Source organism: Gasterosteus aculeatus, chromosome 9, assembly GCF_964276395.1.
Source record: "Gasterosteus aculeatus chromosome 9, fGasAcu3.hap1.1, whole genome shotgun sequence".
Taxonomy (NCBI): Eukaryota; Metazoa; Chordata; class Actinopteri; order Perciformes; family Gasterosteidae; genus Gasterosteus; species Gasterosteus aculeatus.
In genome coordinates, this window is record NC_135696.1 from 7,605,577 (window position 1) to 7,620,684 (window position 15,108).

The window sequence follows — 15,108 nt, forward strand, 5'->3', positions numbered from 1 at the left end:
TCTTTTTGTTTCCCACACAAACAGGTAAAGTAAACACAAATAACTGTTGATGTATAGCTCCATAGAAGCTCTACCAAACTCTTACCACATCTGAATCGTGCATGATGGGTTATTATTGATCCACAGGCTACATTTGATTTTTTTAGGATTGCTGTTCTCCACTTGCTTTATGCCAGGCAATCATCTCACTCATATTAAAAGACAGGGGTTAATTATAAGACATGTATGTATTGGTTAATTCATTTATTAACCCATACATCAACATACATCAAGCTCAAATGTCACTCCACAAAGACATTGGAAAAACTGTTCCTTGCATTGCTTATTTTACATACAGATACGCCACTGTGATGATTCACAGTGGTCACATTGTTGACCACCATTAAACAGCACTATGAACTGGCTAATGGGTTTATCAGACATAAGGGAATAGGTTGAAACAAGGAGACATGATTGGTTGACAATGGTCACATCATTGGAATGCTGCTTTTCATTTGGAAGTTCTTCACTATGTAGCGTGAACACAGTGTGACAAATTTGTTTGGTACCTTTCCTACCTCTTATATAAATCTTTTTATTCATTTTACAACATATTCCAGACAGAAAAGTAGAACATGGCTACCTCAAAAGGGTGTGTATTAACAGGATATTACATTCAGTTGTGTTCATTCTACTGTCACGCACCAACCGTCAAGACAAATTCCTTGTATGTTTGACATATTTTGGCAATAAATGTTTCCTGATTCCTGATTCCTGATCCTGGTATCACTTGGAGGTAGGTAAGTGTGACAAACTGCCACTGGATACAGAAATAGCAAATATAACAAACAAGTAAACAAACAAACACACACACACAACGCTCTGAGGAGATGTGAGTTGTAGGCTGGATAAGACGTAGGCAGAAGATCCCCAAAACAATTTCCTACCTCCTAAGTCGTTACATCATTCCTCCATTAAAAGCCACGACAGAGTCAAATGTTTGTCCATTCAGATAATGAAGAAGAGGAAACACTGAGTTATAACGCTATCTTCATTTCACAGATCCATTGGTTTTGATCATTACAATTTCTATCATTCCAGCTGTCCCGTTCTTCAAAGAACCTTATTTCAACACATCTTTCATTTTTTGAAGTTGTGCCTAGATAATCGTTTGGCTCCCCCGGGCCCCAGTAGCTGAAACAACAAACAAAGAATAGTTTAATACAATCCACGAATGATCTGAGGCATAGTGAGCGGGTTTGCCATTGGAATAAAGTAAAGTGTGAACCTTTTGCTCAGTGGTGAGCCATCCACCCAAATCCAAGTGTTATTGTCTTCTCCAGTTGACAGTCCAATCCATGTGTATTGCAACTCAAACTTTCTTGTGAAATCCTTTTTTAACATGAGAAAATGAGTTATCACAATAAAAATGGAGCCAATTTACAGTCATTATAAAAGTGTTGCCTTTTCTCTTATTATTGTCTGTCCTGACCTCAAAATCATTCACACATTATTACCTGCTCATTTTCACTGTTGATGATCACCAGGTCGGCACCTCTATTCCGACAGTCATCCCTGCTCTCCTGCCAGGATTTCTTAGAAGAAGAAATGTAATAGAAACTGGGACGTATATACACCCAGCCTTCTTGGAAATAGCGATCTGTTATGAAATAAAGACAATCTTACATATATGGCTACAAGAAATGTACAGAATTTAAAGTGATTTAGAACTGGTTATATATGATGAAGCTTAAAGTATTAAACAACATAATACAATATGAATTGACAAAACATAACATAATAAATCACAAAATAACAAACTTTTGATGACACTGTGGCGGAGATGTTAATTTATGTTTTACCGCTGAGGTCTGACAGTAGTTGCTACTGGTACATCTATCTATCGATCGATCGATCGATCTATCTATATGTATGTATATATTCCTGTTACGAAGCTTTCCACTTCATCTTTTTCAGGAACAAGCCAGAAAAGCTAAAGACTGCATGCCCCTGGTGTATATATCCCTGGTATATACGTAAATGTAAAACTCAACATAAAGTTGTCCAGTATTAATCGTCTCAATATTAATATAGTTATTATTATTATTATATTATTAATATAATTATATATATAAAGATATATTCAATTTTGTCACCAAATACTGAAACCTCGGTATAAAAGTCCTATTTACAATAGTGGATCATCAAATCAATCTGGTTGGCAAAATATTAGTTGTGTTGTAATCTAAGAACATAAGTAATACCCAGCTTGACCCAAAATGAAAGCTCTTGTTGTTGGTAGGACAAGTTTTATTGTCGTACTGACCAAAGGGAAGCAGTTCTTTCCTCAGCTCGATGGTCTCCGCAGTGAGATTTGTGTATCTCGCTTTTGTGACTGAAAAGAGCCAAAACATTATTTTGGAGAATTCATGTGAACACCCAATTAAACCAACCCATATCTAACATGCACAGGGACCAATTTGTGGTGCAGCATCTTGCTCAAGGGCCCTTTTGTGCAGAAAGAGATTGTGACACTGTGTGATCTAATCTACACTTTAATATAAGGAAGGAACAGGCTGAAAACTCTGCCTGGGTTTAGTGAAGTCAAACATATGAATAAAAAGTCCCATCCTCTTCTTGCTTAATGAATGTAATAAGCCCTATGACGGTTTCCTAAACTTTATCAAACTTTTCTAATTGAAAATCAATGACTTGAAAAGAAACATGGAGCACAGACACGGAGATGTGAGGCTTTGCTATGTTACCCGTTATCAATTAATCTAAAGAGGGACATTTTTGACAAAAACACATCTGAAAGAATCATGTCTTGTCAATGCAATTATTGAACTATGGTGTCTGGCATATTTCCTAGTGTTGAAGTCAACAGTTTAGAATGACTCACAGAGAGCGAGACGCAGGGAAATGTTGAGAGCAGCTTGAAGGACACAAAGGAGTCCGAAGCTCACAGCAACCAGCTTGAAGAGTTTTCTCCCTGCGTTTAGGTATCAAACAGACGTGCGTTTAGGTATCAAACAGACGTGCACACAACACAAGTACTTCAACACATATATATATATATATATATATATATATATATATATATATATATATATATATATATATATAAAGGCCTCCAGCATCAAATGTCTCAATAAACTTGAGCCGACGAATAATATTTATATACATTTTTACATGTGAATGATTCTTCCTCTGTCCTTCCACAACAAAACGTTATTGAAATTGTGAATTCTTTAAAAAAGTGTAGTTCTTCTGTCTCACCTGTCTCATCTGCAGCAGTGCCTCGTTCGGGCTGTTGGGCATCGTTCTTTGGCTCAGGTAGATTCACATAGTCTCTGGTAATCCCAGATTCCTCTTTACGCACAAACCTGGCCATTGTTACAAGCTGACTGGAGAGGTGCTGGAGGTTTTAAACTAAGACGTGTTGTGTAATCTACTTCTTCTTTGGTCTGGTTCTCCTTATTTTCCCTCCACTTCAACAGCTTCTCTTTTTTTGACTGCTGCTAAAACCAGAATCTGGTTATGAAAGTTTTGCCTAAGAACTTAATGAGTGATTTTTTGGAGACACCGATTTGTGTGTTTATCCAGACTATGCATCTTTTTGTTTTTTCAGTAAGCAGACATTACTGCAATACTCGCTGATACTTTATGAGCAGTCAGTTCAGTTTGTTAATAATTGCATGTAAATAAATAAAAACTACATCTGGCAGAATTTGAAGCCTAAACCTTTCAATCTGTTCCTCAACAGATCATACAAGCGAAATGAAGGATGTATCTGCAATTACAATGTCTGATAAAACATTATGTTTGTCATTGAATGGAAGTCATCTTCCAATATAAGATCTGGAAACCACATGGAAAGACAGTCAGGTGTGCTCTAATAATTCATGTCCTCCTCTGTGACCTTCGGGCCACTGTGAGGCATTTAGATGCAGAATTACAATGATATGTGCAATGTTGAAATACCAAATGTCATCACGAGTAGAGCTCGAGGTGACAAATCCAAACTTTCAACATCGCTTCTCGTCATGGAACCAAATCGGTTTCTTCATACAAAGCAGAAGTGTGCTGCAAGCGAAATATCTCTTAAGAAATATCAATAAAGCTGAAACTCTTTTGTGAAGTCGGGATCTTTATCTCCATCAGTCTCAGTTATTGATCAATTTAATAATAAGTAGTACATTCACTCTGGGTGCAGGAACATAAAGTGGCAACAACTGTTTTAACATTTTCATCTGACTTGATATTCTGTGGCTTTCTCGGGTAAATGTTCTCAGCTGCGGTCAGATGTAGGAACAACCCGTAACCAGGAAATACACCATTTCCTGCACGCACGTTTACACTTCTCTTTTATAAGTAAAATGCACCTCCAGTTTTCTAGAGTCAGTTCAGAGTGATTTGATGAAGCATTTTCCCTTTATATAATTGAGATGTATATAATATCCAACAACTCTTTTGTCAAACAAACAAAACCTGAAAATCAGTAACAAAAAAGAGTGTTTCCATTCCTAACAAATCTTTTGGTCGTTTCAAGGACATTTTCACTTTTGCCCTTTGAGTTGGTGCAGATCAAGGACCGTTGAGATAGTTTGAGGAGTTATACCACATACGTACAAAGGTAAAGGGAAGATGAGGTTATGGCATGTACCAACAGTTTATTTTATTTCATAAAATTAGTAAGTCAGTAAAGTGAAAAAGTTTTAAGTGAGAGTCGGATATTGTCTTTCAGCATAACTATTTATTCCCCTATTTGACATCCTCTGAATTGATTGAATAGGGGAGAATATCAGCTCACTCTTGACAAATAGGGAACAAAAGAGGGAAGACACATCAAATACAAAGGAAACCAGGAGGAGGCAGTAGAATATGACGATGAGCGACCAAGTCTTGGGCAGAAACCCAGTGGGGGGGGAAAATCAAACAAGTAATTAAGCACATTGTACAACCTTGTCAAATGGCAGTTATGGCATTTATATATTTGTCCACTGAGCACAGTATATATGCAAAACCTTCAGTATGTCTGTTATACATGTCTGTTTGTAAAGGTATGAGCTGGAGGTAAATACTCTAAAAATATATCTGAAATCCTAAACATATAACAAAGCGAATATGTAAAAATATATTTAAGTGAAGAATGAAAGCAAATGTTTATTCCAAAAAATTATAGAACTGGGTCATATATTCAACCCAAAAATACTTGTCAATACTTGTATGTAGAAGAAGTAGAAGTTAAAATAGGGCAGGAAACATAAAATTGACCACATATTTATTAAGAGGGCGGCACGGTGGCGTGGTGGTTAGCACTGTTGCCTCAAAGCAAGAAGGTCCTGGGTTCGATTCCGCCCAGTGGCCTTTCTGTGTGGAGTCTGCATGTTCTCCCCGTGTCTACGTGGGTTCTCTCCGGGTTCTCCGGCTTCCTCCCACAGTCCAAAGACATGCTCTGGGGATCAGGTTGATTGGGGACTCTAAATTGCCCGTAGATGTGTGAGTGTGAATGGTTGTATGTCTCTGTGTTGCCCTGCGATTGGCTGGCGACCAATCCAGGATGTACCCTGTCTATTGCCCGAAGTTGGCTGGGATGGACTCCAGCCCCCCCCGCGACCCTGTGTGCAGGATAAGCGGTTTGACAATGGATGGATGGATGGATGGACATATTTATTAAGCAGTGATTTAAAATATGTCTTTCTTTAGCAGAAGAAGTTCCACATGCTTTTATACTTCCAATAGAAAATACAATTAAAGCAGGATGCAATAATGATCTGTTGAAATATCATTACATCTTATTTAGGGTTGGATTTAGGTGAGTTGTCAATAATAATACTCATCATATTCAGTGTTTAAAAGGAAGCACAGAACTAGATATTCATATTCAAATTCAGAGCATTTACACTTAATTGGACACTTTACCTGGAGAGTAGCTTGCTTAGCATTATGTTAAACTGCCTTGTCAACTTCAGTTTAAACTAGAGAACCAAGTATTGAGTATTTCCTTGTTTCTAACTCATTGTTTAGTTAGTTGGAATGCTTGGTTTGGAGTTATGAAGGACATTTCTTCTCCAAAGTGTTTTGTGGTCACACTGGTCATCATTCTAGCTGTTTTCCAAATAACAGCTGTTCTTTTCTACATCTTTATCTCTGAACCGATGTCCATTTGGCTCCAAAGGGTTTAAAAAACTGAAACCCCAAAACAAAGTACACTTTTTATTTAAAAGAAGGCACACCGAGAAACGGGACAGCAACTCAATATCAACTCAAAATGTGTGTTTCCTTAGAAAAGGTGTTTGATCAAGATTGAAAAAAGTAGTTATCAACATCTGTTGGGAAAACTTAATTAATGTGTTGTCTTAGTCACAGTAGGTCAAACAATATTCCTTTAGAACACCATAGAGTATGTTACCTCTTCAACTCTGCTCCGACCTGCAAGTATTAAAATAAATCTCCTGTGATTTTTCATCCAGGGTCAACTAGAATTTTTTTTTTACAGATGCATTTCACAACCTTTTGAGATCCATCATGTTTTTTTTTAATGGGGGTCGAAATGTTATTGTAATGTTCAGAAGGGTTGACTTGTAAATAACAGAAAAATGAAAGAAAGCTTATTGTACGTATTGGTAAGGGCCTGGCCTACAACGGATGAGTAAAGTCATTCACCTTTTGGTCAGCGGCGTCCCATCCACCCATTTGGATGGCGTCCCATCTGTCCATGAAATCCGCCATTATACGGCCGTCTTTGGTTGGATAACGCATTTGCTTTAAATTGGGGGGAAAACAATAGCCAGGTAGTTAAGAAACAAAGTTTGGACCATAGTACAATATCCATGAGCCGTAAAAGCAAAATGCTGCACTACTCAGACTGAGTCTGGATAAAGGAAAACCCCTCTGATGTTGAATTACAAAAGAATTTGATTATAAAAGTACCATTTTGAAGCCTTGAATTTCCACAATTCGGACATCTTACAATACGGACTTTGGGGAGAGAAACGTGTAAAGGTGTCGACCTTTCAATCACAAAGTAGCTCTAAAGCATGATCCCCCTTATGTTCTGTATTACTCTAAATGGACCATAATTCACAGAATGACAATCACACTGTGTTTAAGAAGATTTAAAACTAGCAATTGAAACAATGTTTACTACGGTACTAAATTAAGTGACAAGTAGGGTCATTTTCTCATCAATACTTGACTTCGTTTTGGAAGCAGAGGAGTCTCCCCCTGCTGGTCAGCAGAAAGAATATAAGCTTAGGACACTACTGCTTTGGCTTCGCTCCTCAAAACTAGCGTGGCCCCTGGTTAAGTCTGACCAATACGTACATTTTTGAAAACGAAGACTAAATTGTTGAAAAGACGTGAGTTTACCAAAGTTACTGAACGCGACAGTTGTGGCTGAAGTAAGATTCAAATACTTTGCACTCAAACATCAACATTTTGATCTGAATACATAAACAACAATACTAAATACATTGGTTTTAAGCTGTCGAAAGGGATTGAGAGTTAAGTCAAGTTAAGGTAAAGTTACTCTTTGATCACAGAGAAGAGTTATAACCAGTGCTGTAGGGGTAAAATTAGAGGTGGGTAAACTATGAATTGTCTGATCATACAGACCTCGGTGCGATGCAGCGCAACACAAAGCGTTGCGACTCTGTAAGGCTGTCTTGGCTATATTGCATTATGTTATCAGTTAAAGTAATATACAATCAATGACAGTGAATACATGTGTTTGTAGTTTATTACATTTCAAGAAAACAGTAGAAAAGTATGTGTAGCCCTCAAAAAAATGATGGGGGTGGAGGGGGAGACAAAAGAAAGGACCTCTATAGGACCTTAGAAGGCCCAGGGTGTTACAGCTGAACCGTATAGTATGAAAAAAGCCATCCTGCAAGTTAACACTTAACCATCAAGAGAAAGCTCCAAAAGTCAACGTAGCTAATGAATCCATCGAACAGGCGGGCGGATCCACGTGTGTGTGTGTGTGTGTGTGTGTGTGTGTGTGTGTGTGTGTGTGTGTGTGTGTGTGTGTGTGTGTGTGTGTGTGTGTGTGTGTGTGTGTGTGTGTGTGTGTGTAAACGTTCTCTCCACTACAGCCATGGTGATAACAGTAAGTGGGGTTCAAGCTATTCGTTTGGACTGCAAGAACTAAGAAATACACACTTACTTTGTATCTTTGTGAGACAAATATTTAGTTCATTGCCCAAGTGTTGAACTCCTTTCAAGAGGTTGTCTCTTTCTTTAGTCAGGTTGGTGTAACTGGTCTGTAACAGGATTATCTCCATTTCCCTCTGTGAGATGCCTTTGGTGACTGTGTTTGACATATAAACAAACAAATACAGATAGACGGTCAACCAGTACTCTCATCTCGAGGCTTCATCAGCAAAGTACAAAGTACTCACACAGGCAAACCGAAGTTATGAGTCCTGTCAGAAGGAAGAAACTCAGGAGACCCAGAAGCACTGCCACGGCTCTAAAGGAACTCTTCTTCACATCTCCAACACCTGAAGGTCGAGGTCCGACATTTAACTTCACTTCTTCACCATCTTGCTCGTCGACCCTTAAAATAATTGCTAATGCAGTAGTTGTTGTTCTACTGTCATTCCTGCGCTGCCTGTGCAAAGCACATGAATAAACAATGTGTCTCCTTTCGTCGGCTGCATCCTCCAGAGGACAGAGCCTTCGTGGTCGACCTGGGCTAAACCGAGCGGCCCCTGAAATGAGACGGCCTGGCCTACGCGGGGATTTCCTGCTTGCGTCGTCAGCTTTTCCTCCGCCGCTCACGACCGCATCGGAGGAGCCGACGGAAAGTGACGGCTGTGTCTCAGTCATATGTACACGCGAAGCTACAGTCGACGTATTAAATGTGTTTACATTTTGTTTATTACCTGAGGGCGAGGGTCCACTTCTGCTTGGCTTCAGAGTGTTGATCATCACATTTTCATAAACACTTTCAGAGCTTTTGGATATACTCCTTCGTTTGCTCGACAGGTCCTCCACATTGGCATAGATGTCGTTCAGTTCATACATGATGTTCAGCTGTGTTGACTGCACAGTTTGGCCCTCGGCGTCCCGATGTCTTGAGAGTGTGCTTCTGATATGAAGAAATGATTGTTCTGAGATGTGCTCAAACAAGGCGACAAACATAGAAACACAGATGGCAGCACACCATTCACGTATGTGGTACTGAGGTCACCGTCACAGGAAGCAGAGAGCTGGTTGGATGAGTCGTGTTAGTTGACCACTTTTACTTATTTAGCCTTTCAGGTGCATGGTGGAAATGTAAAATCCTCACTGCTAAGAACTAGTAAATGATGGTAATATAGATGGCTGGATAGGTACTCTTTACTTAAGGGAAACTTTAAAAAAGGATTTGCTACCTGCATTGTTGGTTCTGAGTATGACTTGTTCTGTACTTCTGATTTACTAAAAACAGGGAGCACTATAACCCTCGTAATAAATATTATAAATATAATATAAACGTGTTGGACACAGCCGGAGAGAAGAAGTTGGTTAATCGACAGGCTTTGAATTACACTGTAAACCCGAACGTCCAAAGTAATTAAATAGATTAAGTAGTGTATACTCAAATTTTTGAAAAAGTTCTACTAACTTAATTATGTCATGTTGGTGTAACATGTTCTTCTTTTTGAGTAATTTTAACTAATACCTTTTGATTTAATGGAACTATTTAACAATAACTTAAAAATATAACTTACGTACAACTTAATAGAATTAAGAAATGTCATACTAAGAATGATAAAGTCCTGTTATTTCTATTTTTTCAAATACGGATGATTTAAAAATAAACCTAATGTATATAGCACATGCTAAAATACAATCAAATCTCACAAAGTGCTTCACCAAATAATTAACATCGATCATTAAAAAATACATTTCAATCATAGCTTATTAAAACAGTAACAATTTGATTGCGGCAAATGGTCTGAAATGCATTAGACATTAATGGAAGACAAAATGTATTCATTTTTATTGTCATCAGTTTAATGTAGCCTATATATTCATTTTGCTTGCGGGGATCATTTTAAAGCTCAAACTGACTTCCTACACTAGTCCATGTTCTCTCTAGTTAAGCTCGTTTTAAATTCTGAGCAGTGAGCACGCTGTAAAATGTGCTTTTACTTGTTTGTTATTTTAGGATATTATTCTGTCAGTATAACAAAGTATTCAAGTTGTCATGATAACACAACATTACTAGTTAGTAACATATCTACGACAAATAAAACGCTAATCTGAAAATTAATTCAATTGAATTAACACGCTAGTGTATTTTAAGTCAACTTGATTAAGGAAGTAGTCGCGACCGTTATCAAAGTGCATTATGTGGTTGGCGGGCGAAGTTGACTTCCTTTCCGTCCTTGAGCCTTTTCGGACCAGGCTTCGGTAGCATCATCGGCTCAGACTGGTTTCAAGGTGAGTGAAATCATAGGTGTTTATATATATAAGTTGATATATGTAATGTGTGAAGTTAAATTATGTTACAATCAGCCAGTTGCCAATCCTCAAACGTAAAACAATTTAATTTAAATAATTTTCCAGACTTTGTCGTACGAGTGACATTACTAACGTTAGTTACTTCTGCTCCATTCACTGGGACTTTAGTCTTCTCTGCCTGTGTGGTTCTACTTCAGCGGTTGCTGGTTTGAACTCGCCAACGTGTGCGCTAACGTACGTGCTAACGCACTTTAGCTAACGAACATACTACGCTAACTGACGTTACTTGACTGTGCATCTCGGACCAGCCGAGGAGCACGGGGATAGTATTCCACTAGCTAGCTAGCTTGTTCAACTGAGAAGGGCGGCTAACGAACCTAGGCTAGCTAACATAAGTTAACGGTGCGTGCTTGAAACCGCGATTGTCTTTTCAGTCAAACAATCTAGCTAGCTAGTTAAAAAGGCCGTTTTTTTTAACTTTTTCCCGTGCTTCTCGGCTGGTCCAGGAGCAGCGCCAGGTGTTTCTGCATCGAGCTTGTCGTGACTCGCAGTTCTGTGGCATTTCTATTAATTTTTTGCAAGTCATTCTGTTCATTCATTTTTGTGTAAAGCTGGAACTTTCCATCTATAAACGTTGTATAAAACTAATTGAAAACATGTCATTTTAAGGCAGTGTTAGCTGTAGTCATTGACCATGTTTTGGTAAGCTACTAGTAACTAACTTGTTGTTATATTCCGTTTTTAAAGTTTTAGATGGTGGTCTGAACTTTGTCATTTCTTTTCTTTGCCTTTTAGGTTGCTGGTTCCAAAATGATCTGGAAGTGTAAGTTGTGCGCAGCTTCTTTCACCTCCAGAATACAGTTATTTAGACACTATAGGCTGCAACAAGATGAGACGGGCTGGATGTCAGGAGGTCAATGTTAATGCTGGAAAAAGAAGTAGAAGTAATCCTGAAAATGAATCTTCACATTCCAACATTAAAAGACCCAAGCGAGCCGAAGTCAACTTCCTACCCAACTTTCCCCAAGGAAAGGATCCTTCAATCCTTGAGCAGTTGAGGCAGACAATTGTTGAAGAAGTCACGAAGACTGAGAAGAGCCTGCCCCTGATTAGAAAGATGATGGAGACCACATTTCCCCTACGCCGACAGACTATAGTGATGTCCTGCCCACCAGTGAACGAGCTCATGAACCTCTGGCCTGCTCTCAAAATAGAGAATGAGGTAATATGGATCAGCTCTCCTAAGTGAAAATTATTGTGATTCTAACTCATTTGGCCCCTATTTTCTGCTTTATGAATGTGTGCTAGAGTCTTCAAATGTTACAGTTTTTGTATAAGTGTTGCTGTATTCTCATCCTACTGTTATTTCAATGTAGTTGTATGCAGAGTTCCAGCGGATTACGAATCAGAACCTCTCCAACACATTCTATACTGAGCTTGACCGCCATCTTCCTCGACTGATGACCTTATTTAGACAGAAGGCATCAAAAACTGGGAAGACAGCAGATGCTCTAGTTGAAATTTTAAAAATCTACGATGAACAGGTAAATAAATTATTACACACTTCATAGGTTCAATGACTTATGAGTTTTGTGTATTTTGCAATGAGTCCACTTTGTGTTTGCCATTTGTTTGATTGCATTAATAATGTGAATAGATTATTTGTGGACATATGTTCTGTTTGGACTGTTTAAAATCAGTAGGTACAATTCTGTTTTTATCTGAATAGGAAATCCATGACATCCACACCAAGCGCACTACTGTTCTCCACGCCCTTCCTGTATATCTGTGCGAGGATGCTTCTGGATTTTTCAGAACCTGCACAGTGAGTCTCCTTAAGTCACTAACAAAGTTTATCAAAAATACTATTATCTTTTAGGACTTCTTTGTTTAGTACAGTTTGTGTATGATGTTTTCTTTCTCTTCACTACAAAGGAACTGTATTGGCAAGTGATAAGATGTTCAGTAAAACCGCTTCCTGTAAATGTCCTTTTAACTTGGTTTCAGTCTCTCACACCACTTAGATTGTCTGGTAATTTGGCAGATTTGTGTGTGCACAATATGGATCTTATGCTTTTCACCTCTTGAAATAAGACCCAGATCTCCCTTGTAAAAGGGGTATAGGTCGTCAATGGGACTTGGTTAAAGGAAGATACATTATATGTAATCTGTTCTGTTCCATGTGTTAGTTTGTGATTAGTATATCTTTTTCATTCATTCAGGACAAGTATGATGAGCCAGAGCTTGACGGTGTTGCAGTGGGCCTCCTTACTGTCATCAGTGACCATGACACAAGTCCAGTTCACTACAACCCTGTGAGAATCTCTGTCATCATTGAAAGTGATGGTCAGCCTCCCCCGACTTGGCGATGCCTTCCTGGTAATCTTTGGACTGATCTATGCACTACACCTCAGCACTGACCAACACTTTTGAATTCACTGAAAAGATTCTACTTGGTCTAGAAAGTGGTAAACTGTCACCCAAGTTGCAGACCCTCAAGAATGACTTGATGCAGAAACTCATCTGAAAGAAGGCTGCAGGGAAAGCTTTATAAAAGGCTAGTTCAAAGTTTAAGGGGAAATGTTCTATAGAGTTTTTGTAATTTCATCCAAATTGCTGCCCTGTTGCCTTATGCATGCATTTTGCATGTAATCTTGTCGCGCAAATAATTTGCGTCACGTTTGGTGTGACCACGGCATTACTCAGGAATTAGCCAAAAGCACAGTTTTCTTTTTTAGCTGTAACGAAAAATAATTTAATTTTGGTATTATTTATTTGTTTTGATTACTTTGATTACAATTTATTTGAGCTCTTTATATTGAACAGACCAGTGCATATGTCTCGGTTGATTTTATAAATTTTGATTTATTTTTCTATTTCATTTTAATACCGCTGTGTGCTAAAAGGGAGTGGGTAAGAAAATACGGTTCAATAGCAAGTGTTCATGAGTTTGTGGAACTCAATGTATTTGAGGCAATCGATTGCCTCAAAAATATTAAGTTTCGAGTGACATGTTTTTAAGTAAACACATGCAACATTTTTGACTAATGTGTACTTAAAACAATGACAACACAAACTAATAAAAATTGAGTTTGGTTAACATGAAATGGTGTGGTTGTGTACTTATTCTTTTAAGTTCTGTGAACTTATTCGTATTAGTTTGAAAACTGGACATTTTAAGTAATAATAACAGAAAATAATTGAGTTGCCTTAACAGAAAACTGTAAGTCATATTAACTGCAAATATTTGAGTTGAGCTAAATGGAACACTTTAATTAAACTGTTATCAAAAGGTACAAGTATCAAGTAATCCAACCTTTTAAGTTCTGGAAAATGTTGACTTTTAAGTTGATCAACTCAAAAAAATTGAGGCAATCGATTGCCTCAATTTTTTTGAGTTCTGGTAACTTATTCGGGTTTACAGTGTAATAGTTGAACAATAATTTGTAGATAAATGAGATGATGATGTAACTGCTTCAAAATACTGATGGATAAAGGATTTCCTCTATTTCTTTCCATTTAGTAAATTCTATGTGGGCTCTTAATTCCCAGGAAAGCTCTACAGTATACTGATATAAGTAGTTCAGAGTTGAACTGGGTGAAGTGAGAAAACAGCCCGACTGAGGAGACACTGGTTATTGGCATATGTTTTATATATTTCTTGGATATTATTGTATTATTCAGGGAGGATGTACATCATTTTGTGTTGTTACACATAAAGAGTTTGCTGTTCCCATCAAATGGAAAAGGTTTGGCAATAGTTGGTATTTAATATCCACCTCATTGGAAAACTGGAATGACGGCAACAAGGTCTGTAAATCTTGCACGGTCATCACGCACAGCTTGTGGAACAGGTGAGTAGCAGAAAACAAAATATCTTTCCTTTAAACCTCAGTGCTCTACACATTTTCTTATCAATGCAACTAAAATACAAAAGCTGCTTCCCTTCCCAAATGCATTCAATTTATATTCATTCTTAAATTGTAATTGTTCTTAAATTGTAAATTGTAATTGTTGGATTCAATTGATTTGAATCCAATACATGGAAAACCAAAGTATTTTTCATGTGAGAAACAAAATGTCCACTTTCCACTTAGTGACAAATGTAAACATTTGGCCTTTTCAAAAGGTGGAAGCGGTAAAACAAAAACAAAAGGCTAGTGCAGAAAAAAAGCTTCATTTCTTCCTCAAATTGACGAAAAGGGAAGAGAAAGTCTACAATGGCTTTTGCACAGCTGCAGAACAATGTGAACAAGATCAGATGTTACCACATGTGACATATTTTATGGTGGTAGAAATAGTGGAAATGTCACTTTATGTAAATAGCTTCTGCACACGCACAGTACGCAGGACACATTACTTATCCAAAGTATTTCACCGTACACAAAAGATAATTACTTGAGTAAACTAAAGGCCCTTAAAACTAATCGTTATGATCATTTCACAGGGAATATAAATTATTCCACCTTTTGTTTGACATGTTTTGTAAATAAATGCCTGTTGTTAGGCTTTATCTATTAGGTCATAGTATTATTGTATTGCACAAGATAATTACAATACAAACACATTCCCCGATTATTATGACAGATTTAAAAGTCATCGGTTTTTGTCCTTTTGTCTCGGCCTCCTTTCATCAGCGCTGAAAGCCTGAGAGTGTATGACAACCCGTGG

General features: G+C 37.8%; 1 protein-coding gene and 2 long non-coding RNA genes across 4 annotated transcripts; 1 reads left to right on the top strand and 2 right to left on the bottom strand.

Annotated features, from left to right (window-relative positions):
- Positions 1-228: 228 nt before the first annotated feature.
- LOC120825721 (CD209 antigen-like protein C) lies at positions 229-3,491 on the bottom strand. The gene is made up of 6 exons (XM_040187512.2): positions 3,259-3,491; positions 2,882-2,971; positions 2,306-2,374; positions 1,497-1,639; positions 1,268-1,371; positions 229-1,173 (listed from the first exon to the last, which is right to left on the bottom strand). The coding sequence occupies exons 1-6, from the start codon at positions 3,371-3,373 to the stop codon at positions 1,017-1,019; spliced, it is 678 nt and encodes a 225-aa protein (XP_040043446.1). The 5' UTR covers positions 3,374-3,491; the 3' UTR covers positions 229-1,016.
- Positions 3,492-4,720: 1,229 nt separating this feature from the next.
- Positions 4,721-9,185, bottom strand: LOC120825094 (uncharacterized). Of its 2 annotated transcripts, XR_013450659.1 has the most exons (6): positions 8,871-9,185; positions 8,385-8,486; positions 8,150-8,293; positions 6,649-6,747; positions 6,395-6,414; positions 4,721-6,171 (listed from the first exon to the last, which is right to left on the bottom strand). It is a non-coding gene; the product is annotated as an uncharacterized LOC120825094 (long non-coding RNA). The 2 variants fall into 2 exon arrangements; XR_013450660.1 differs by lacking the exon at positions 6,395-6,414.
- An 869-nt stretch (positions 9,186-10,054) lies between these two features.
- LOC144383309 (uncharacterized) lies at positions 10,055-13,544 on the top strand. Its single transcript, XR_013450661.1, has 5 exons — positions 10,055-10,416; positions 11,233-11,659; positions 11,814-11,981; positions 12,167-12,262; positions 12,660-13,544. It is a non-coding gene; the product is annotated as an uncharacterized LOC144383309 (long non-coding RNA).
- Positions 13,545-15,108: the final 1,564 nt, after the last annotated feature.